At 31.7% G+C, this 26,818-nt stretch overlaps 1 protein-coding gene across 5 annotated transcripts in view; it reads right to left on the bottom strand.

Annotated features, from left to right (window-relative positions):
* Fife (regulating synaptic membrane exocytosis protein fife) overlaps nt 1-26,818 on the bottom strand; it is a 281,898-nt gene that overhangs the window by 136,447 nt on the left and 118,633 nt on the right. For all 5 annotated transcript variants that reach the window (XM_070304866.1, XM_070304868.1, XM_070304869.1 and 2 more), the window contains exons 9-10: nt 24,792-24,999; nt 9,723-9,898 (exon numbers count right to left, since the gene is read on the bottom strand). In XM_070304866.1, the coding sequence (XP_070160967.1) occupies nt 9,723-9,898; nt 24,792-24,999 (384 nt within the window). The remainder of the gene's footprint in view (nt 1-9,722; nt 9,899-24,791; nt 25,000-26,818) is intronic.

Genomic DNA, 26,818 nt, shown 5'->3' with positions numbered 1-26,818 from the left:
TAAATTGAAATTATAGATTAAATAACAGCTTGATCTAATTCTAAGTGAAATAGAACAAAGAACATGATGTGTCATAAAATAGCGTGATTAGCGAAACAATGCTGCTCGCGTTGCTTTTTAACGTGACGGATTCGCATTCGCGTTGCGAGAAGAAACGAAATTTCTTTTACAACGTTGTTGTTAAGAGTTATCGTGTCGAATTGCTCACGTAGATTGAACCTTCCAACTACGTAGTAGCTATTGTTTCGCATACGCTCATAAAAATCGTTCTGCAGAAGAATGAGATTAATCAAAATTGCGATGTATTCCGCGCGGCAATGAGAATCCCTTTGTTTAATACATGTTAGGAGCAACGGCGACTATAAAAGACGAAGCGAGAGGGGCATCACGATCGAGATTCTCGGAGCAATTCCCTTTTTATAATGTGCCCTGGCTATTTCTGCTCGATGTAGCGTGAAGACGATTTTGGCGTTAACCTCGATTGCATCCCATCTACGTTCGATCTCGACACGTCATCGTAACCGCCTTGAAAAATTGACCCGGCGATGACCCGCGGACAAACTTAGAATAGGAATAGACCTGACGAAGCGACAATGAATGAATATTTAATCGCGCGAAAGCGCAGATGTATTCTTTAGAAAGATAAAAGGGAATGAGAAGTATAAAGTACTATAGGATGTATTATATAATTTATATATTTCTCACTTAAAATAAAAAATAATAATTTTAAAAAGTTACAGAGAGACAAATATTTTAAGGATAATTTAATTATAACGTGTGCAAAGAAATTATTTAATCTTGTATATTTTTGAGTCGGTCTCTCGAACTTTTCAAATGAAAAAAAAACTCGTGAAACACGCTCTGCGTGAACTTCGTTAGCTTCGGGCGAAACGCAGAGTTTGAATGTCATGCGATTACTTAACACGAAAAGCGCTTGATTATTTTTCCATCGGCGAGCAAATTAATCTTCTACGTTAAGTAAATCGAAGGACATAATCATCTAAATGAGGAACTGGAACTCCTCCCAAGTGTTGCCAAGGTAAATGTTTGTTATATAATTAATACAATATATCTGTTAATTTTCTCTTCTTTTTCTATATAGCCTTTATTTTTGATATAAAATATTTTATACAATAACTGAAAAATTAACAATTCTTGAATTATTTTTGTGTAAAACATTTTTTTCCATCTTGCTTATGTCATTCCGTATATGTATGATGATAAAATTGAATGAACAATGACAAAGAGTAATTTACATTTTAAATTGTTTTTTAAAGAATGAAAATCTCCCTCATAGTTGTTAAATTGTGATATATTTTCATTTTATATTATAAACGTAAATTTAATGATTAACATGTAAATTGATTAGTTTGCAGCATATATTACTGATCGTACATCTTTGTCACACACCCGTGTGAATTTCCTTTAATTCACGAGATGTTGCGTAGACTTTACCTAGAGGCATAAATCAATTACGTGACTCACTAATAGTTTCAACAAACGATTCTCTCGTGCAAACTGCGTTATCCGTCGTCGCAGCAGCAAACTTGCACATCGTAAAATTACATACAATCACTTTAGCACAGAATTATCTTCGCACCTCCTTTTCACTCTCTGCTCTTCCCCTTTGTCTCTCTCTTTCTTTTTCTCTGTTTTTATAAAGAAAGTCGCTCTCGCCTTTTTTATTTCATCTCGTGCGCAGCTTGTTGCATCGCAGTTTATGGCGAACGACGACGTAATCCGCCTTCCGATCGACATGCCGTTAATGAACACGTGGACAGATCGCGATTCGCACGTAGCTCTCGCATGTCGTGTTGGATCACGATAAACTACCGTCGTTGCAATCGATAGAGTGGAGCTACGTGGGATAGCCGCTTTTCGAGCGAGAAAAATGAAACGGTCCGTTTTTCCAGCCGTAACTCGGTGACGAGAAAGAAAATACGCTGTGTCGATCGGCCTCGCGATAAAATCTCCCGCAAACCCATATACGTTGGCAGTCATTCAAGTGCTTCTTGCTGCGTACTTTTCAATTGTCCGCGTCAGCTGTCAATTTTCTATAAACGCGACGGAGTGACGATATCGCTATCGTGTGAAATAATTTCCAAAATGGATTCTCTGATTTTCCATATTCTCAATTAATGATTATATAACAATCTGAAAACTTGATAAATGTGAAATAATTAATATTTGTACGGCAGTTATATTAATTCTCTCTTTTTGTCATTTTTCACAGAGAGAGTTGCGTTGTTATATATAGAGGAAAGTTGGGTAAAACCGGATAGGCGGGTCAATAAATATAAATAATTTAAAATGAAAAAGGCGAGAGCGACTTTCTTTATAAAAACAGAGAAAAAGAAAGAGAGAGACAAAGGGGAAGAGCAGAGAGTGAAAAGAAGGTGCGAAGATAATTCTGTACTAAAGTAATTATTAATCGAACAAATTTTGAACAATTTTTTGAAAAATATATTCACGTATATTTTAGGAAATTTATGAATCAATCTTTCTTTCTTTGTGTATTAAAACACTGTGTATTTAAATTACTTCGAAAGATAATTTTCTTTTAATTTTAATTAAACGTGATAGAAGCTTTTATCGGAACACTTAAAAAAATTAGGTTAGCTATAAAAAACTGCATCGTGACCGAACTGAGTTAACCTCTCAGTTAATGATGATAAAATCATTCTGATGATGTATAACAGAAATTATTAATATACGTCTCGTATATATATATATATATATATATATATATATATATATATATATATATATATACACAGGGTGGGGCATTTATATTGAGACACCTAAATATCTTAAAAATAAAGCAAGATAGAAAGAAATGTTTCAGAAAAAAGTTTCGAGAGGGTCATAAGATGGTGCCATTAGTTTGACTTTGGGTGGAGGCGCTGCGGGGATTTCAATGTCAATCTTGTTTTTTTAAATGGAAACACCCCAATTTTTTACATAAATCGATTCCTTGCAATATTCTGCATAAAAAGTTATAGGGGTATGATGGCCAAAAGTTTAATAGTTTACGAGATATTTTATACTTTATTTTATTACTTTACTTCGACATAATTTTACATAAACTATGAAATATCTCATAAAATTATTTATTTTGTAATAATGAATGTAATTGTTACCCTAATATTTTAAGCTCAAAAAATGAGAGACATCAATTAGTGTAAAGAAAATAAAACAAGATTGACATTGAAATCTCCAAAGCGCCTTTATCCAAGGTCAAACTAATGGCACCATCTTATAACCCTCTTAGAACGGAACAACTTTTGTGTGAAACATTTCTCTCTATCTTGCTTTATTTTTTAGATATTTAGGTGTCTCAATATAAATGCCCTACACTATATGTATATATATATACAGGGTGTCCGACAAGTAAATGATCAAGAGAAAGGTGAAGGTAGATTGGGTCAAACTGAGTCGAAAAATCCTGAATTCTTTTTTTATAACGCTTAATAAAGAAATTATCATTGAGTAAAGTCTGGTCAATCAACGCCGACCTTTAGCCGAGCGCAGATCAGTGAACTGCGCGCCTGATAGTATACGGAGGGGCATATTTCACGGCGCGCGGCACACCGACATGCGCCCTAAAGGTTGGCGCTGATTGGCCAGACTTTACTCAATAATAATTCCTTTATTAAGCGTTATAAAAAAAAAATGGTTCAGGACTTTTCGATTTAGTTTGACCCAATCTACCTCCACCTTTCATTTGGTCACTTACTTGTCGGACACTCTGTATATATATTATACAGTCAATATCTAAAAATTATATTATTCTCTGCAATAATGTAAACCTAGAAAATTGACATGAAATAAAAAGGATATAAAACGCGCTTTAATTGAGATCCTTATAGCTTTGTTAATTCGCGCAGGGAAAATATTATTTTGAACTAACTAATGACATGACTAAAAAATAAAAAAAATTTTGAATTTTTATATTAGTGAAACAGCTTTCAATTCAAAACAAACTTTATGCATTCAATTACACATTTAAAAAAAAAAGAAAATATTCGTTTTGCAATAAATTGCAAAACGTGGTATAAATATTTTCTAGTAAGAGTTTTTCGCGATACATACGATATGCATTTTAATGCATAGTATACATACAAGGCTGTCTCTTTTTTTCCTCGTTAATATTTAAACTACGTAAATACATATAAATACATAGTATTCACAAAATATTTATCAATAATCATAAATTGTGCGAAGAGAACGTCATAACAAATTTAGAAATGGAGCAAAGAAAGCATGTAAAAATGTTTGCAAATAATTATTACAAAAATAAGAGATACGAGTATACTTTATCTCGCTGTACGAATATATTACATTAATAAAAAATGATAATAATGAAAAATGAAATAAAATAAAATATAATGATCTCTTTATTTATAAGATGGTATAAGATTTTTCCGAGGCTCCATATCAATTATATATTATAATATCAATCTTCTGTGGCAGAGAAGAATCTGATAAAAAAAAGCAGGTCGTGTATGCAAGTCATATGCAAACTAACGGCGATATTTGATTGTGCTCGAATCAGGTATCACACAAGTCTAATTAACCCAAATGTCACTTTACTAGACAAAGAGATAGCCCGTTTCGTTTTCCCGTAGCAAATTAAATAGTATTTGAACACGACACCTTGGGCACGACACGAGTATGGAGATCCATGATGACCTACGAAATTAAATTCCAGATTTTTAATTAATGAGATTTCACTACTGGCGGATACAAAAAACTCAGGATTAACTGAAACTAGTGTTACCCGTGAAATTGAATCACTGCCCAGCAAGCTCGAAGTTCGATCGATCAAACGCACTCTCTTTCCATGTACAATTTTTTTTTTCTGTAATGCTAACATTTGCGTACTCGTGGCGAAAAATTCCTGCGATTTGTGGGTATAATCCCGATATATCCTAAATGAGGTACAAAATTATCCATGAAAAGATAAATAATTAAATATTGAGTCCTATATTATCTTTACTCATTACATGATCAACTAATAATAAAAAACTATTTTTACAAAACGCACAAAAAAAATAAATCACATTTTGCTACATTTGATTAAATAAGAATATCTTTTTTCGTGAGATTAATAATACTACGAATATTTCCATTTCTTTTCGAGTATAAGAGTATCCCTAAAAACTTACTTTAAAAAAAAAGGTAAAGAAGGTGCCAAATACATGCGCCAGTTGTGACCGTTATATGTTTTTATAAAATAAAGTTACTTTAATCACTATTTTAATACTTACTTTAATATTTACAGCGCCAAGTTTTATTAATTAAAATTTTATATTTTTTTTTTATTTGTATAAATTTTTAATTTTTGTATAAATTTTTAATTTTCTGTATTCATTTCTCAGTTTTAAATTTTCTATTAATTTTTTATTTTATGCATTTTGTGTTATTGGATATATTCTTTCTTTTGGAATATCTTTCTATTGGAAATCAATAAATTTTATTTATATAGCATAAATTTTTATTTAAAGTTAGCGCAATTTTTTAATATCATTATATTTATTAAGAAATTAAAACAACTTTTTTATACAATTGTTTTCAGTTAAAATATTTGTATTATTTTTTATTTTCAGTTGGCGCAATTTTTTTATATCATTATTTTTGTAGGATATATTTGTATAACTTCTTTTGTTAAAATATTTTTAGTTATTATTTTCAATAATTTAAAATTTAAAATAATACTATTTTGTGCAAATTAAATTAAAGTAACATTATTTTATATGGGGTATTCCATTTAAAAAAATCATGTTGGCCTTCATCTCACCTTGACACTTCCACTCAAGGTCAAACGGATATGATCATTGAATAGAACTTTTAAAACCCTACAACTTTGGTTGGAAACATTTTTCTCAGAAAAGTTTCGTTTTCGAGATATTTGATCGTTTCCAGACTTTTCTAACACTCTGTATATATATATATGTTTGAAAAGCAAAATGATTATAATAAAAACGATTATAATAAAAATGTCACTCAACTGCTTCGATTTGCTCCGTCGCCGTCTCGGAGAGACAAAAGACTGACTTCTAGCGGCCGAAAAAAAGCTATGCCGTGACCATGGACATAAGAAATACCTGGACAGAGGGTAAGGTACCTTTTTAGACGCGGGGATTGAGTTTGAAAGGGTGAGAGGTCTATCGTTGCGGCCATCTTAGAGGTCAGAGATTTTGCATCTACTTTCACGTCGCGGTATTACTCGATGTTAATCGAGACATGATCGCAACGATCATATTCCGTTAAATTATCCGTTGCAATTACAATGGGAAGTCTCATAACTCAAAAATTACATTTCAAAGGTAAATATGCTTAAAGTTTATGTTAAAGTTTATGTTCTGTTATATTTTTAATTAATCATATATAAGAGAATATGCAATAAATGTTCTGTTATATTTTTAATTAATCATATATAAGAGAATATGCAATAAATATTTAATTCCATTCAATTATAATTTCTTGTTTTCCACATTTATTATTTAATATTAAATATACAGTATAAATAATAATAAAAATTAAACAAATTAGAATACAAATATTAAGTATAAATATTAATATAAATAGTGTATTACAATATATATATATATATATATTGTAATACAATATATATATATATATATATTGTAATACACTATTTATATTAATATTTATACTTAATATTATACTTAATATTAATATATATATATATATATATATATATATATATATATACAAATATATAAATACAAATACATACAAATATATAAATTTTATTCATCCTTTTTTTCGAATGAGGAAACTTTCTTTCGTTCCAAGACGTTCAAATAGATCACACTCCGTGAAATTATCTGCCGCCGCCATCTTAAAAGCCATCATCCGTTTCAATAGACATTTCATTCCCCTTAGCCTCTATGCTTCAACCCCGCAGGGTTGCGCTCTGTCCAGGTATTTCTTATGTCCATGCCCGTGACACTTGAGAATTGTTTGTCTTAATTAGTTGATCCTAACTATCTCTTGATCGCTCGGCGTAGAAATGCGCTTCGACTTATGGGCACACGCACATGCCAATCGCATGCACACACGAACGCACGCATTCTCCGCTCACGCATTCTTCGCTTCTTCATATGTATAACAGTTTTTCACAACTGGTGCGTGCCTTTTTTAAAAAGATAAGTTTTTAGTAATTATATCATTCTTTTTTTACTTTAATAATATATGAAACGATCAAGTTTCTAACAAGTTTAATCAACAGCTTGAGTTTGTATTATAAAAAGTATTTTAAAAATAATAAAATAAAATTGGAAATTGGGGCAATTGGAGCCAGCGTCCTATGTAGAACGCAAATGAATCAAATCAATAATATTGTAAAAGTATTTTAACAAAAAAATGTTTTTATTTTAAATCTATATATTCTATAAACAACGAATTCTTTAATCAACGAAAGCTCTGCAGAAAATATGAAAGATAAAAAGATTGAAAGTACATTAGAACAAAATGAGGATAAATTAGACAGCAATGAAAAAGCTGATTTGCAATAGGAGTCTTAAGACGCGAGAGTATATCTGATATGGAAGAGCAGGATGATTATAATACGAATATAAAAAACATAAAAATAAATGAAAAATAAATATAATGCGTAGAAGGAAAGGCATTAATTCTCCAATACTTATTAAAATATTATTATAAGTAAAATATTAATTTAATGCATTACAAAACTGGAGTGTATAGGGTAAAAATATAATACGTAGAAAACAATTGACACTGATAGTCCAGTGTGTGTAGAAATTAATGCAAAATATTTCAGTGCGTAGAAAAATAACAGATATTAATGCCAAATACTCTAGTGCGTAAAAAAATAAACATTTTAATATAAAATATTTCAATGCATCGAAAAAAATACAATTTCATATTCACTGTTTCAAATTTTAATGTAAAATGTTCCACTGCATAAAAAAACAGACATCATATAAAATAACTTAATGCTTAAAAAGAAATATATATTTTGGAAAACAATACAATGCATATAAAATATTAAAAGTTTAATGAGAAAAAATATTTATTCTGTTAAAATATTAAAGCCTGATTGCACCAATTCGTCAGCTAAAATCATGTTACCCTCAGAGGAGATATCAGATTCATTATATTCATTTCCCGATCCATCCAATTCATATTCTAAAATAGATAAAATTAATTTACAAAATAAATTTGTATCAATTTGTCCTCAATAATCATAATATAACCTAATTTTATCCAAAATGACATCAATTAGAAGACATAACTTCTTCTCCTTGCACTATTCCGCAATACCCTTATAACCTATAACCGTTAATAATTTTTTATCATTTTACCTTATACAATAATTACTTTATCATTTTATTGCATTATTCTGCGATACTCGCGATCTTTGCTTGGCGTGACTTGGCATGAAAACTACCGTGTCTCTTGATATTCTTCTTTGCATTTTATTCCGTGATACTCTTAGTATAAGCATTTCTACTATTTTTATGATAAAATAATGCTCTTTTACATTGCAAACTTATTATTTTATTAACTGATAATTGTCGAAAACAGGTACGGATGCGAGCAATAACATCATGTAAGGTTATACATAAGAAGGTTAAGTCATGAGCCCCAATTACCCATAATGCAATGCAAAGAATCGATATGTGAGCCAATAACAGTCTATCTTATTTAGCATCTCTTTTCAATAGTGACTGCTCATACATCGATTCTTTGCATTGCTATGGATAATTGGAGCTCATGACTTAGCTTTTTCTTATATATAACCTTAACATCACGAAGCGTCGTTAACGCAATTTTATGACAAATGCTCCAACCGTATAACTTGCGCATTGGGAACTTGGGCGGCAATGACGGAGACGTATCTTAATAATAAAAATTTTAAATAATTAACATTTAAATTTTGCATCATATTATCTCCGTTCACAATACATAAAGAAAAAAAATAAAGACACTTTTATTATATAATTCAAACCCAAGTTATCAATTAAGCCTATCCAAAATACGGTCGGTTCAATCGTTATTGAAGTCCGACAATCTAAGATACTCGCAATTGGCCGACTCGCGTATAAATACCCGGAGTGCCTCGCTGTTTCGCGTGAACTTGACGCGAAACACTATCGTGTCTTTTAGGCCCGTTCTACAATAAGTCGTACGTCGCAATCGGATGTCGGACGCATGCGCATTGAGTTGTCGGCTTTCGCATGAAGTTGTCGCAAGTCGTGTGTCGGTATCGGAATGAAAGATGGTCAACTTTCATCTTTTCCTGCTTACGACATGCGACACCAATGCATTTTATATATAGTATAGGTTATAGGTTATTATCCAGCAAATATAGCATAACTCTCAATATTCTTTATGACATTATGTCAAGCCTAGATGAAATTATTATTAATTTTGTTCGCAACCAAATTAATAACAAATTGAGGTAAACTCCAATAGTTACATTATCCATCTTTCTTGTTAACCTTATTTTTCAATAATACACTATGCGACTTAATGTAGAATGGTAAATCGCAACAATATCCATCATACGACACACGACATACAACTAGCGACATACGACTTATTGTAGAACGGGCTTTAGAGAAATATTGAGAGACGCTATTCAATTAAAAAAGATAATGATGAAACATATATATATATAAAGATTAACGCATTTTTTCGAACGAAAAGTTTTGATTAGTAAGTCTTACCAAGATCACTGTCGACGTCATGAATAACGATCTTGATGCCTTCTCCGTCGACCAGACTACCCTGTCGAGGCAATTCGCGTTCTTCAGCTGTGACCCTGCTAACGACCGTTGAAGGGGCACCTTTCGCCGCTCCTGGTTGAGCTGATGTCAACGCCCTTATCGCGTTTATGTCAGGTCTGAAATTAATACGTAGAATATCCAACATGATTAGCCAAAAATCTTTCAATAAATAATTATTTTAGAATAAAAATTTTTTTTGTGAGGTTTAATTAATTTTTGCTAATTAATTGATATCTGAAATTCAGTGGAATTGATTAAAACAGCCTAAAAAAATAACCAAGCTAAAATCAGGATTATTTTTATAAACTTTGAGTATATTCAAAATATTCTCATATAGATGTATATACTTGTTATGTATATGTATATAAATTTTTTATTAATATTCTACTTTAAAAAATTTATGTTTACATTTACGTACTTCCAATGACGTGAACAAACCGCAAACATTAGCGAACTATGTGATCGACAAAGAAAAACTTCGCTTTGGAACCTTAAGACATTATTATGAGCACAGACATAAGCCGATTTAAACAACTGATTTCAAGTATTATATAGGTTAGACGAGAGAAAATTCAAACTATCGCAGATTTAAGCCACAAGATGGATATTGATCGTTCATATTCAAGCAAGTTTTGTTATTACTATCTCGGAATAATTGAGATAAGTTTATTAATAATTTCGCCAACGCTCGGGGCAAAGGTTGAAAAATATTACAGCCAGTATTGACTCAACTTTCTCGATTTTGTGATAAGATTTTCGAGAAATATTGTTTTATTTGCTGAACGATATGAAATTGGTATGGATCCATATTGATTTTAAAATAATTTTTTGTTTACAATTTATTTATATCGAATGGTATAATTAAAATTTTTCTTGCTTCTGAAAAGTTATTTGTAATTTTAATTGAAAAGTAAAGTGATAATAATTGAAAATGTAGATTAAAGAAAATGGAATTCTTTTAATAAGATTTAATTTAGGCATTATTATAATCGTTTAATTTTTTATTTCAAATGTTTTTATTTCAAATTTTTTATTTCACTCTAATTACAATTTCGCAAAAGAAGAAAGAAAAAAAGATCTTTTGCGAGCATAATAAAGAAGTTGAACTTTATACTTGTCGCATTTTAATTCATCAAATTCTCTAACTTACAACATAAAACAAGTTTAATCTTAAATTAGATTTTCTTTGCGAAAGGGGAAGGCAAACGAAGACAGAATGTGAAACATACGGTCTCGCTACTGACATTTTTACCAAAGAGAAATAAAGTTTTTTATTTTATTTAATCTTTTTTTACGCCGCGATAAGACTTTTAAACATAGTCCCAATTGTGTTAAATTGTTCGACTCGCGCAATGAGCATCGTCGAGCAAGCAATGAATTTATCCTCCCACGCACAGCATGATACCATGGACACAAATTACCATCCTAATTCCGCGCTATAAAGGCTAAAGAAGCTATATTCGAGGTTACGTTCATAAAGTAGTCTCGGCCATAACTGCTATTTTCCCTCGTCGCAAAAACGGCTAATAGCTTTCCGGATTTCGTCGGATACATTTAACGCTAAATGCATCTGATTTTTAACTCGCGAGATAATTTTGTGGGCGATTTTAATATATGAGATGTAAAACTTCAACTATATCTAGACTTTTTCGAAATTTAAATCTCTTCAAAAACCGATGTGTTCATGATTTGTTTTTCTAAAGGATAATAATTTTTTCAAAACATTCTTCAACCAGAATAATTTTTTATACAATAATAATATAATATATAACATATAATATATTAAATTGACTGTGTTTTATATGTTACATGCGTTCCTCTGAAAATAATCTCTTTCTATATTTATGTGAAAAATTTGGTTCTACGGATACAGATTTTCTCAAAAAGATCGATTAATTTGACGTTAAATGCGAGGTATGAATATGATTTCCAGTATGTAAACACACACCAAGAGAAAAGCATCGAAACATTGGTGCACTCAAGCAGTATACACGAAACTCTTATGCATCGTATCGAAAGTTTCCGGCATAATACTGCAAAAGTTTTCTATGTACAGGAGAAATTTCAGCGATAGTTACGACAAGAGCACCCTCTACAAACTAACGACGAAGAATACCAATAGAGTTCCATTTTCGCGGTAAACCGTTTGATTGGAAACAGAATAAATAAAGAAAATATGCACAAAGAAATATAAAAAGTCAAAGTTTATGTGCAGATTTTGTATTTATGAAAAAGCGCGAGTGATATACATATATTTACTTAACGATACTTTAATTTGAACTGCATAAATTTGCGATTTCTGAAACTTTTTAAATATATTTTATTTTAAAAGTATCGTAATATTAGTATTGAATTCTTATTACAATTGACTGCGAATTCATATTGAGACATTATACTGTGCGTTCTATTTATATCATGATGACTTTACGAGCCTTTTTGGTAGAATTTCTTCAAGATTCACTTCAGCAGAAAAACGTGAATGCGCGGTCTTGACTCTTTTGTAAAGAATTGGCTGCAAGTTCGACTCGCTTGAAAGAAATCCGAGAGAGTTCTCCAAGAATAAGAGAGCGAATAGATGGAACATACATATCTGTATTGCGTTTCTACTTTCGAAATAACGGAGCGGAAAATTACTGCATCGCTTCTCGCAATAAATAAAAATTCATAAGTCGATTGCGAGCCGATTATACGCAAACGATTGCCTGAAGACCCTGCGGCTACGCTGCATTAAAAACAAACGATATCCTCCCGATGTGTATGACTTTGATGCAACCGTCTCGCCATATCCTCCCGTTTTCCTCTCGTAAATTGAAACTTGCAATTTCGCTGACAACCGCGGCAGCGCGTGCCCCGCAGCGCTGGCCTTATCATTTCGCATTCTTATGCGCAACGCGGAAAAATCCTCCCTTCCCTCCAAAGAAAAAAAAGAAATAATAAAAGCGATGCAAACGCCGAGGCGAATAAGATAAATAGATTTCAAACGAGCCGTGCAACTTTTAACGAGTCTCGAGTGTTCCAAAAGCGTTTCCGCTTCCCCCGAGATGCATAATTTCGTGACCGCGACACGCTCGTCGTTCAATTGTTTTCGAAGAAATGGAAACGCGAGTAAAAGTTCACAATGCATGTACAAGGTAATATTTTATCGGCGTAACTTTTTACGTTCTTCGCTAATTGTACTTCTTTTGTTAATTGTATCTTGTTACGATATAACGCAATAATATTGAATTACAATGACATTGAAAAATTTTCTTTATTTTTTTACATTTATCAGCTCTTCTTCTCCGCGTTGTTTTCGGGACATTCGTAATTGCATTTTTAGTCTCTCTTTGAAATAGTTTGCAATCATCGTTGCGTTTCAGAATACGGGATATAATTATAGAAAGAAGGTCAATTGTCCGAGGCGTTTTCCCTATTTATTACAGCTGACACACGCAAGAAAAAAAATATATATTACAAATTCTAATATATTATTTTTATAAATTAATATATTAGAATATTATACAAAACAAGTACAAGATTTCACAATCCTGAATCCGTCTCAAACAACGTCAATTAACTCGAATTTAATTGGAAAAGAGATTTGTCTCTTCTATTCATGTTACTATGATATTTTCTTGGTTGAAGAAAATCCTTTATTTTTCAATACTCAATAATGCCAAAATTAGATCCTTTATTTAATTTTTGTCGAGAAAGAATTGCTCGAAGATTCGTCAAAGAATCTGTTATTAACAACGAACGGTGACTGTAAAGGCGGGATTGCTCTACGAATGGTTCTTCTTTCATCTTGCATTGACAGATCTTCCTTCTATAACCGCGTTCAATCATACGAACTCGTATTCGTATGGTATCGACAAGAAGCGACTTTAACCGCGAGCAATCGACCTTTCAAATGTGAATCGATTTAATAGAATTTTGTGTTAAACGTACGACTTTGTCGAATATTAGGGACGTTTATTTCGGAAGAAATAAAAATATTACAGCCGTTGGCAGAATGTTTCTGCAAATATCTCGGCAGATCAAGATTGAAAAGTAGCGTGCGATCACGCATCTGATTTCTTCTTCAAACCTTATATTTTGATTGGATAGCAAGTGCGTTTTGATACGGATAAGATTGCGCACAAGTCTCTCTTTCCCTCTCCCTCCCTCCTTCTCTCCCTTCCTCTCTCCCCCTCTCTCTCCCCTCCCTCCCTCTCTCTCACTCTCTCTCCCTCTTTCTCTCTTTTCAAGAATTTCTTTTCTAAATCATTGCGTCATATGTTATAGCTACTCTTTACAATGGGTCTTCCTTCGTTTTATATATAAAACATTTCCTGACAACGATTATTAATTATATTTTTTCTTTATTTATAATTTATGCAGAGATACCCGTTTCAGAATTACTCGATATAGTTATATCTTAATTTGCGTGAAGATATCCTAAATTATATCTTAAATCACAATTTACATTATTTACATTTTATATATATATATAATTGTAGTATTAATCAAATACAAATCAATCTTCAGATTTCTATATTTAAAAATTTTAAACATTGAATAAGCTAGATTTTTTAAAATATGAATGAGGACATGATAGAAAAAATTAAATATACCGGTGAAAGAAAAGGTGGTCGTAGTGACGTATATATGTAACTTGCGTTCCTCGATATTTTTGGCCTCTGTCCTTTCACATTTGTCGCTATTATTCTTTAGAAAACGGAATTTCCTTGGTAAAAGCGTGCCCCCAGCTCATAAATTAAATTCCGAATATATAATTCCAGTATATTCTTCTTTCAAAGTGTAAATTGAAGTCAATATACAAATACGCATTATAAATAGTTGGGCAAAGAGTTTGTGTACGTGTGGATAATTAGAAAAGATTTTTAATTGATTAGTTTGAATATATAACAACATAAACATCATATAAAATTTAAGCTAGGTGTAAGCAAAAAGTGAAAAAATTGACAGATGAGAAAGAAATAAATACAATTGAAAAGGATAATATTAAAGAATGCGAACTCTGCAATTGAGATGTAATTGAATATATATATATATCCTATATTTTGACTTTTGATTGTAGAATTGTATGTATGTGTGCTTCTTTTGTTAAATTTCTATTAAATCTGTTTTGTTCATCTGCTATATAGGAAGCCATATTGCATTCAGATCCTACGCATAGATGCAAGTTTTGCGTTTCGTGCCCGCTGCCAGTGCGTGTGGAGGGGATACGTAAACAAGCGTAAACCGTATACGTGTAATGCACAAAGAGTTCTGCGCATTACACGTATACGGTTTACGCTTGTGTACGTATTCCCTCCACAGTGCTGGCAGAAGGCACAAAACGCAAAACCTGCATCACTTATGATCAAATGCAATGTCACATGTCAGCTTTAAAAGAGGTTTCTCTCTTTTTTTTCTCTTTCTTCCTTCCTTTTGTGCGCGGGTCGACCGGTGGTAGATGGAAATTTATAAGATCATATCCCTTTATGAGATTCTTGTCGTTCTTTTTATCGCGGCTCGTAGTCACTCTTTGAGGGAAGGAGAATCGGTTAATTGCACAGTGCCATCACGAACTCCAGCGGAATAAAAGCTTTTTCTAGCCGTTTCGCCGAATAAGAATGAGCTGCGCAACGATATCGATTAGGACATACTTGGTCGAAAATCTGCAAAAAAATAGAATTTTGTTTTCCTTGCACGCATTTAGTATTATTAAGAAAAATACAATTTTCATTTAAGAGATGAAGAAAAAAAACACGGTAAACATATTGTTGATAAAAACAAATCAAATTTATCATATCTTATATGGTTGACATATTAAATAAAATTGTTCCCAACTCATGAAACAATTTAGAGAAGCGTAAAAATGTTACGATTGCATGTTACGCGTTTGCATGTGTTCCCACACAGCACAGAACATTGCGGCGATGTTACTGCAAATCAACTATATAAATTTTGTTATCCAGCTAGGATTAAGCACGTTCCGCAAAATGCAATAAATAGCAAGCTCATGTTTCTGCATTAAAGCTATCAGAGTTTAGTGATGAAAATTCGGTCATATAGCGAATTTGATACAGAATGACGAAACAAGATAATTATATAAAGTCGTAATAGTAGAAAGGAAATTAAAAGTTCCGGAATTAAAAAATTATCGTGGTCGGAATTATAGGATACATAACTGGATATAATTGCACAGACGGGCCGTAAGTAAACGATAATTAAAACTTTTACTGTTGTTTCGAAATTTTGTTAGGAAAGAGGGTAAGTATAAGCCATTATTCGTTTCTCTTTCTATTTCGAAATATAAATATCTTTTATTCAATTATCCGTAAATTACTTACATCGTTAAAATAAATAAAACATAACGTAAACATTTTTCTCAATGTTTAGATATTCGGTAGAAAAATTACATTTTTTATTATTTTGGTCTATTTGGTATATTGTTATAGCAAAGCAATTTTTTTCAAAAATATTGTAGTTGCCATGATATAAACTATAAACCAAATCTCTGAAAAAAACATTTTTAACGTTTATTTATTAGATCTCTCAAATTGTTTAAATATTGTATAACGAATTTAGAGATAATATAATCAACAAATTTAAGTGATTTTTTTATATTATAAGAACGTAAAGGTTATTGTGCAAAAATAAAGGATGCTCTTGCTATAGAATCAAGTTTTTGAAACAATTGTCAGAAAAAGAGAAAGAAAGACGAGCTCCTTGTCTCTAACTTTACTTAAAACGTGAGGTGAGTTGAAAATACACCGACAGCAGTCAAAAGTATGCCAGTTAAGACGTGTGATATTTGACAAAATTACCGGGACAATTTACCCTGATTTCCGGCGGTCTACCAAGATGACGATACCTAGGTCGTGGTTGGCGGGTCACCCGATGCAAGCATCCGAAGCACGACCGAATTTCGACGTCGTGCAGCAAGGCCGTATTAAAGCGCAAGTGCCACTTCTATATTAAGCTGCTCTTCACAATGCAATATTTAGCCGGTATAAGCCGAAATAAGCCAGGAGAGAAAATCAACCAGTTGTTTTAATTCTAGTAACACAGATAGCTGTTTTCTATTTCTCGCGTCTTTCTCGATTTAGCGATACGTCGCTTTGAAATCGAGGTCAACGAATGGTGCCGCTTTAAGTAGTACACATTGATCGGTTGCAAATAATCAACGACCCTTTTCGACAGCGTAAAAACGGACTGGTATTTTGGAAACTTTATATGTACGCTTTGTTTATCAGATTAAATTGCATGAGCTATGTTCAGTGCATTCGTTCTAGGTTTAACAATGTAAAACTATAGCATTTAGGCAGTAGATAAGTAAATAACACTCACATTTTAAAAACTAATTGTAAAAAGCAACATGGCAAAAGAAGATATATATATATATATATATATATATATATATATATATATATATATAAGTTGTAAGAGAAATTTTATAAAATTATTTCTAATATTCTTTATATGCGTGATTGTGCTTCACGATTGAATTACAATAATTAAAAAGTCATCATTTATTGTCGATTAATCCCTTTCTTTTAAATTAGGTATATATATATTTTAGATATTTATTACTTATTGTAATTTTTATTTTATCCAGTATTATGTCATTTTTATTCCTCCCCCGCTTCCCCTTTATCATTGTTTAAAATTACATGGTGTTTCCTAATAAGTGGGAAGTATTGCAGTGGTGGATTCAGGATACAAAAATAAAAAAAAAAGATTTATATAAACATACGTTCGATATGACTTTGTTTCCGAGTTACAGCCTGTTTAATTTTTTTAACAGAGTTAAGATAGCATACTCATCGGAAAATCCATACATGAGACGTATGTCTGCCATTTCATTGTTTGACATTATTGACCAACCCATAATTTTTACTTTAAACGTAGATTATTGCATTAATAACGCTAATGATGCGAATACTTTACTTTCACTGAATACAAGATGCGAACCGTATCACTTACAATATAAATAACACATGTTTATGTTTATAAATTAACAAAACCTCAAATCCTTCAAATCTTCCAAATAAACAGCAAACCAATAATTAAGTATGCTATCTTAACTCTGTTAAAGAATAAAAGAGGCTGTAACTCGGAAACAAGGTCATATCAGACATGTATTCATATAAACTTTTTTTCTTATTTTTATATCCTGAATCCACCACTGCAATACCTCCCACTTATTAGAAAACACCTTATATATATCAAAAGTAACTCTAATATAAAGAATTGACGTGTAGAGTTTTAATTAACAGTACTCGATCGTACGAGATAATAGCAATTATGAGCAATTTAGATGCTTTATAACGCTGATAATCTTATCACATGATTCTCCTCGGGCTTTTTCACTCGGCTGATAAAAAGACGAAGGGTCGCACAGATTAAGCCAATTTTGAAAGGCAATACATCACGTAACGCTCGATCCTTTCGTTAAACATCTCCAGACCCTTTGTATAATAAGCGTAACATCCGAGGGATGATACTTTCTTGCCCTCAATGTTAGATCTTTGACCCTTCTTCTCATAGAAAATGATAGAAGAATAAAGACTTTTACCGCAGTCATTGAATCTGCTCAGAGTCTAGGTCTTAATAGCCAGTACAAAAAATTATTTTCTAATATTTGATTATAGCGACCATGTGTGTGTGTTCGATTTTAGATGCTAAATTAATTAAAGCATTGAAGGATCAATATTAAATCTCTTTGAAATTAAAAGCGAGATTACTTTTTAAAGTGTTTATCTTAAAGCAAAGAGTGTAAATAATGCAAATAGAAAAAGAAAAAAATATATTATTATTTGAGAGAAATTTTAATTTACTTTTCATTTAACACAAATTTTGGAGGCACAATATTGTCATTTGAGTATGTTTTAAATTCATCTAATTTTATTGTATCATATATATTTCGAGTACCTCATTTTACGCAGGCGCAAGCTTTCCGACTAGTTAATATTGCAAACCCGTTGTATTACATATTTTCGAGTAATCGTTACAACGTGGAGGATTAAGCTCGCCGAAATTGTAACAGTTTAGAACTCGACTTTGGCGAGAACCGCAGATGCTCGTACACGAATAAATGCGCGCACTTAACGAAGACTAGGGGAGAGAGAGAAGAGGAGCTGAATAGGTGGGTGGCATTAATTATTTCTCTAGTAGCAAACTTCCCTGTTTGCGATCCCCTCGACTTCTTGCTTGCAATATGTTTATATGCGCTTATACAACACACGTTGCACACTGTCCCGTCGGGAAAAATAAAAAGAACGCAACCACATGGGGGTAAATCGAGGAAGCGGAAGAAAAAGGCAGTAAATCGATTCTCATTTTCGCCACACTGATGGTTAAGAAAGAAAGTTCAGTTCTATCATATTACATTTACACAATATTATATTTACACAAATATAATCTTTCATCAGTGCAAATGTATACTCATACTTAAAAAAAGATGCTTAAAACTTGTCGTTAACGCTAAGTTTAGCCAGTAAGTAAAGGACCATGTACGATTCATATGAAAAAAACGTTTTCGGTCAATTTGCTTAAATTTGTGATATATTATAATTTTTATGTCCCTGATCAAAAATATCAAGTTACAGAAACTTTCTATATCCAATTTCTGAATTATACAGGTATACAAAAAATATCGGAATTCCTTAACATTTCGAAACGTATTTTAGAATAAAATGTTCCATATAAAAAAGGTTGTAGGGTTTTATGTGACCCATTATATAGCGATATTATTATAACTTTAAATAGCGTTGTCTAGATCACATAAAGATCACCTTGATATTTTTTTAACGGAAACTCCAGTTTATGATTGCATATTCTCGTAGCTTACCTTAAGAGCTTTTCAAAACACTATAACAAAATTCTTTTCCATAAAGTTTCTACACAATTAAACATTTTTCTAAAAAATGCTATATTTTCGAGATTTGAAAAAATGTTTCAAATAAAAGTTATAGAGTTTTAAGTGGCATATTAAGTCGCAATGTTAGTATGACTTTAAATAGCATTGTTAAGGTCATGTAAAAAGCACTTTCGAGTAATACTAATGCTGGCAATACTGTACCTTTCAAGCCTGATAACTTGAAAAATACTTAATGGAAAGAAATTTTATTATAGTATTTTGAAAAGATCTTTAGATAAGCTATAAAAATTTGCAATTAAAAATCGAGATTTGCATTAAAAAAATTCAAAGTAATTTTTATGTAAATTATGTTTAACCTTAACAGCGCTATTCAAGATCATAATAATATTGCTATGTAATGCGTCACATAAAATTTTATAACATTTATATGGAACATTTTTTTCTAAAATGCATATTTGTGGGTAGATAAGGGATAGGAGATCTATCGCTTTGGGATTCGCTTGAATGGTTTTAATCCGTAGGATGCTACCCAATTTATCCTAATTGTAGATAGATGAATGAACGAGTCAGTTTTCACATATACAATATATTTATTCGTACTATACATTAATAGCGTAGGTTGCGATTGCACGCATATTATTGTTGCACATGGAGTTCCGTTTGCTCCCGCGTCTCTTCGTCTGAGTTGTGGCGTCGGCCGTCCTCTTAAGACCAGGGAACTGGATTGGACTGGTCTGAGTCCTTCGCCGGAGGGTGATCTTGGCGACCGTAGGCAGTGTGGCGATGCTTCTGACCCGTGGCGTCTTGACAGGTTTTGCGGCGACTGGCGCTGTGTCGTTTATCCAACGTTAGTTGCTTTTAGCACAGAATATACAGTAGCGCAACTCTCCCGATTTTGTGTTGGCCAAAATGAAGTGCGCATGCGCGAAATAAGTAAGTTGGCCAGTAACGCCATCTAAATTTCTCTCTCACTTACTCTTTTTTTCTACTCTTTCGTTCTCTCGCACACTATTTAAATATCCAATTAAATGCCTACTGCCTATCTTATTTGGCGGAATAGATGACATTATATGTTATTTATTGTACAATCGCGCAATTTATCAGAGTTTCTGATACAAAGCGATTACAGATATTTAATATAATTATATTTGTAATTATAACATTATATATATATATACATGTTTTCTTGATACTGTCTTTATAATACATTTCACATTTTTTGAATAATATTTTATTTTCTTTTTTTGCTCTCTCTATTACAATATTTCATGTAATATATTTTGCATAATTATTTATGTAATATATATTTTATATTAGTATAATTATATTTATCTTTTTGTTATTTTATTTTTTTCTTTTTTAAATATATTATTAATAATTTATCTGTATATATATTTTTTATTAAAATACATTACTTTGGATTATTATTTATTGCTACATATACATATATCATTGAGTTAGAGAGAAAACGAAAAACGAGCGCGAGCGTGAGAAAAGTTCAGATGGTGTTACCGATTAACTTACTTATTTTGCGCATACGCACTCTGTTTTGGCCAACACTAACATCAAAAGTGCCGACAGGGAGTTGGGCTACTGTATATATCAAGCTTTTTACCGACTTGCGCTAAAAAGTGAGAAGTCTGGCGTCAACAAATTTTCCTGCAGGGGGTCTGACTTATATTCAGGCCGGACAGCTTCCCACTTCCAAGTTGGCCCGGGCGCCTTGCGCCGCCTAGCGATGCCGCTAGCAACTATGCGCGGACGCACTATATGTCCACCGGACTGCTTTCCACTTCCAAGTTGGCCCGAGCGCCTTGCACTGACTAGCGGTGCCTTCCGTAATACGCGCGAGCGCGTGAGCCGCCATGTTGCGAGTCGCGCTAATGTTTCGTAGATATCGCGCTGCCGTAATTTGTGGTCACCATAAGCAGTCACAATATTTTTCGAAATATTAAAGGATATTTCTGGTATATCCGTATAATTCAAAGACTGTACATAAAAAGTTTCTGTTACTTGATATTTTTGATCAGGGACACAAGAACTATAATGTATCACGAATTCAACCAAATTAACCGAAAACGTTTTTTTCATATAAATTGTACGTGGTCCTTTCTCTCTATGTATTATTAGTAAGATTACAAGAAACTATAGAGATATATTTACTTAATTTAAACTATCAGCGTAAAAGAATTTTAATGAGACTTTAATGAGACATAAACGCGATAATATTGTTTCTTTTCTTCAAAAATAGATTGTAGGCATGAAGGAAGAGTAAGGAAAGTTATCTCAATAGAGTAGAAAAGAAAAAAGTTGGTCACAAGAAATGTTCCTTATGTGGCCAGGTTTGCCAAATGGAATAATTTGAACCATTTTGTCGCCATCTTGAATATTCGTATACGTATAGTGTTACGTTTAGTTGTGTTAGTAATTAGTAAGTAGTGTGTCATCCAACACATTTACTGATCACTAATACAATTAAACATAACACTATATATGTACGAATACTCAAGATGGCGACGAATTGGTCCAAGTTATTCCATTTGGCAAACCTGGCCACATATGGAACATTTTTCGTGACCATTTCCAATCTAGATAGATAACTCTCCTTACTCTTCCTTCATGATTGCACCATAGGCATTATCTTGTTTTAAAATCTGAACATATTTCGTGAACGCTTGATATAAATCAAGAATTCTGTTTTATGTCAAGAAGTGTCGGAATGGAAAATCAACATTTTGAGAGTTGCAGTAAAAAGATTCTGCGATCTTCTCAAGAGATAGTTTGTATGCATTGAATAAGTTTTTTCTTTCATAATAAGATCAATATAACCGAGTGATATATTTTTGCGGATTGTAAAAACTTCGCGGATGTACATTGTTTAAGAAATATTTTAACGATGAGTTTATTTTGAAATATGCCGCTTTATAATTCTATATACCCGAATTAATTCGTTGAAAAGTCAATTTTCTCGGTTTGTGCATGCATTCTTTATAACCGCAAATGACCAATCTTACTAAAATTATTAAAATTAACCAAATTATTTAATAATATAATTTTGAATTTAAGTTTGAATAAATATAATTGTAAAGAGAGATGATACAAAACTTTTAAAAGGTAAAACTGTAAGAATACTTTCTCATATGTACTTTCGATAATCTAAATATATGTTTGTAGTACTTAATTATATTTTTGGAAAAATTAATTTATATAAAAAAATATAAAATTTATACAATAAAAAATCTATGATGTTTGAAGAAATTGTTGTATTAGTTTGTTCTTAACAAAACATTGTATTGCATGTGTTTGATATTGGTCAAATAATTACTTATTATTATTATAGGAAATACTTTCTGCCTCCTATCACAAATATAACTTCACTTTCACATCTTTCGATGACGCAGCAAGCTCAAAAGTTTAAATTACTCTCTAAAAGCGTCGACGAAATGTCTGTCTCGGCATCAAAACTTCAGTGTCATGAGAAGTTAGAAAACAAGTGGCAAATATGCGGGAGTTTGAAATTAAAGCACGCAAATTGTGTATATTTTCCTTACAAGAAAGCCGAAAAATAATAAATACAAATGAACATTTGCTGAAAATAATTTCGAACACTATACATATATAATCATCATTATTTCTCTATTAATTAAAATAATAAATATGTCATGTTTATGTATGAGTATACGACAATTAACATTGAAGCTCAAAATTAATTAAATATTTAATTACATTATCTATTTAATCACACTAAACTACATATGATATATACATTTATATGATAGTTATTTAAATTTAAATATATGTAACATTGTATACATATATATATAATCGCGGGCTAGTCTGAGCCAAAACGCGGATGGTAGTGCGTCAGTTTCATAGAAAATTAAGTTTTCTATGAAACCGAATACGTGCATAAGGCACGAAATTTACTTGGTGCTATACCAAGATTGTTAAAAATAATCTCAATTTGAGATTTATAATAACCCTCTTTACCTCCCTGGAGAAACGAAGGTGAGAAAAATATCGGAGCGAAGTCGCTGAATCGGGAATCGAACCCGAGTCTTTCGCTTGCCGGGCGACTGCTCTTACCTCTGAGCTATTTAGACTCCACACCACCGATACTTCTCATTCGTCTTATAATGTTTATTATTCGAATTGAGATTATTTTTAAAAATTTTGGTATAGCACCAAATAAATTTCGTGCCCTGTGCACATATTCAATTTCATAGAAAACTTAATTTTCTATGAAACTGACGCAATACCATCCGCGGTCTGGCTCTTACTAGCCCGCGATTATTTGAAATTTGTGATGTCACACGAAATTAATTTCCTAATTTCTTAAATTTTTTAGTTTACACCGGCTGAAAGATAGCGTTATTAGTAATAGATATTATAAGGCGAATGAGAAGTATCGGTGGTGTGGAGTCTAAATATTATAGCACAGAAGTAAGAGCAGTCGCCCGGCAAGCGAAAGACTCGGGGGTTCGATTCCCGATTCAGCGACTTCGCCCCGATATTTTTTTCACCTTCGTCTCTCCAGGGGGGTAAAGAGGGGTTATTATAAATCTCGAATTGAGATTATTCTTAAAAATCTTGGTATAGTACCAAGTAAATTTTGTACCCTATGCACATATTCAATTTCATAGAAAACTTAATTTTCTATGAAACTGACGCAAAATATCATCCGCGTTCTGGTTTTCACTAACTCGCGATTATTTAAAATTTGTGATGTCACACAAGAATCTAATTTCTTAAATTTGTTCATATATATATATATATATAAACTTGTATACTATATAACTATATATATATATATATATATATATATATAGTTATATAGTATACAAGTTTATATAAAGCTTACTAAATGAAATAATTTTGAGCGAAATAGATTCAAATACATCGTAACTGTTTATAAAGATTTAAGCAAAGCGAGAAGCAATTTTGCGAGGAAGATTATTTAATTTAACGGATGTCAAGTCATAAATTGCGAGAAAATTCTGTAATATGGCTTGATATCATTTCCATCTAAGTATATATATTTGAATCTTCTATACTTGAATAAGAATATAGATTTCATTTTGCTTTCATCATTATAAGTAAAGAATCTGCGGATTGGCATGATAAATCTTCATGAGATAATAGCATCATTGATAACTCACAATTGGGAGCCCCTTCGCCGATTACGTCTCTCCTCGTCGGGTACAAGAACGGGCTGGGACACTGCAGACGATACCACTGTAGGTGCGGATGATGAGTCTAGCTTAATCATCTTCTCGTCATCGCCGGTGACTTCGTAGGGCATCACCGGCTTTATAGCGCGGAAGGAGGACCTGCGCGTTACGGGTCGTTCTTCAGATTCTCGAGCGCCTGTGAGGAAGCAGATGATTAAGGACGTTTTCAGGTCAACTATATTATACTTGAAATATCTAATGCGACTCGCGTTAAAGCGCAAATAAATTGCCTGGAATAACAAAGTCGCTGGCCGATAATACAATTAAAGAAATAACACCTGAATTTAATAAAACATTTAAATGATAAGAATCATTAGATTATATACTTTTAAATTATTTTTTAAATATTATCATTTATACATATCGGAAAATTAAGACAAATTAATTTTTACGGATAAATGCCTCGATAAAATGTCATGTGTATATACTATATACGATATATAAAGTGTCTCACAACTTCCGTACAATACTTTAATAGTGTATTCTAGGGGTAAAATATAGTCAAAAATTCTAATACAAAAATTTTGAGGCTGCAATAGTTTTTGAGTTATAAGCGATCAAAGTTTGTCAATGATATCGCGTAGAGCTCGCGCGCTCAGATCCGTAATTACACATACATACGTACCGGTCTGACATCTGTTATTGATTTTACAAATCAGGTAATATTGATTTTTACTGTACAGCTGATTTTATTGTTTCTTATGTGTACGAATATACGGCGTATGTACGGTGGTCAGCTGATATTAACGAACTATAAATGTTATACGTAAAAAATTTCATTTTTTCTTAAATAACAATTTAAAAATGATTGATTAATTATTATATTTAAATAGAAATAAAAACTTAATATTTTCACACATTAAAAAACGAAGTTTATTTTTGTTTTGATCATGCGAAGAAATTTTGTGCAAATCAATTTAATTATTTTATCTGTCAGCCATAACAGATGACAGATCAGCATGTATGTAAATATATTTACGAGCCTGAGGACGCCAATTCGATGCAATATTATTGGCAAACTTTGATCACTTATCAAAAACTATTGTAGCCTCGATATTCTTGTATCAAGATTTTTTACTCTATTTTGCCTCTATATTACGCTATTAAAATATTGCATGGAGGTTGTGAGATACTCTATATATATATAAAGGGGGCTATCTAATAATGACCTCGGATTTGACATTAAAGGTCATTTCAAGGTCATTTGAAGGTCAACTTCCGTGTTTTAAATGGGAACCCCTATTTTTCATTACATATTCTTGTAGCTTACCTCGAGAGCTTTCCAAAGCACTATAATAAAGTATTTTTTCATTAAGTACTTTTTGAGTTATTTTATATTTTAATCTGACATATTTTGATATAAAAAATAAAATATCTTGTGAAATATTCAGTTTTCGATAATTTTACCGTAATACTTCTATGTACAGAATAATGAGAGAAATCAATTAGTGCCAAAAAAATGAATAATTGTTTAAAAAAATACATTGTAAATAATTTTCTTAAAAACCATTATTTTTTATACTAATTGATTTGTCTCATTATTCTATACATAAAACTATTACGGTAAGATTATCGAAAACTAAATATTTTATTTTTTATATCAAAATATGTCAGATTAAAATATAAAATAACTCAAAAAGTACTTAATGAAAAAATACTTTATTATAGTGTTTTGGAAAGCTCTCGAGGTAAGCTACAAGAATATGTAATGAACAATAGGGGGCTCTATTAAAAAAAATTTAAATGATTTTTATATGATTTTAACGGTGCTACTCAAGGTCGTACTAACATTATTATATAATGCGCCACTTAGAGCTGTACTTTGCTAAAATTTGATTAATGTTGCTTGTTATAATGTACAATATGTATGTATGCATAGACATAGTATATCTAGACCAAGCGTTTGCCTTTATTTAAGGAGTGGGGATAAAGATGCACGTAGAAAAGGACTCTGT

The sequence above is a fragment of the Polyergus mexicanus genome, unplaced genomic scaffold (genome assembly GCF_030449975.1).
Source record: "Polyergus mexicanus isolate NDT 795.1 unplaced genomic scaffold, iyPolMexi1.0 SCAF_12, whole genome shotgun sequence".
NCBI classification, from domain to species: Eukaryota; Metazoa; Arthropoda; class Insecta; order Hymenoptera; family Formicidae; genus Polyergus; species Polyergus mexicanus.
Note: the sequence above shows the minus strand (reverse complement) of the source record. Positions and strands in the feature narration are given on the sequence as shown.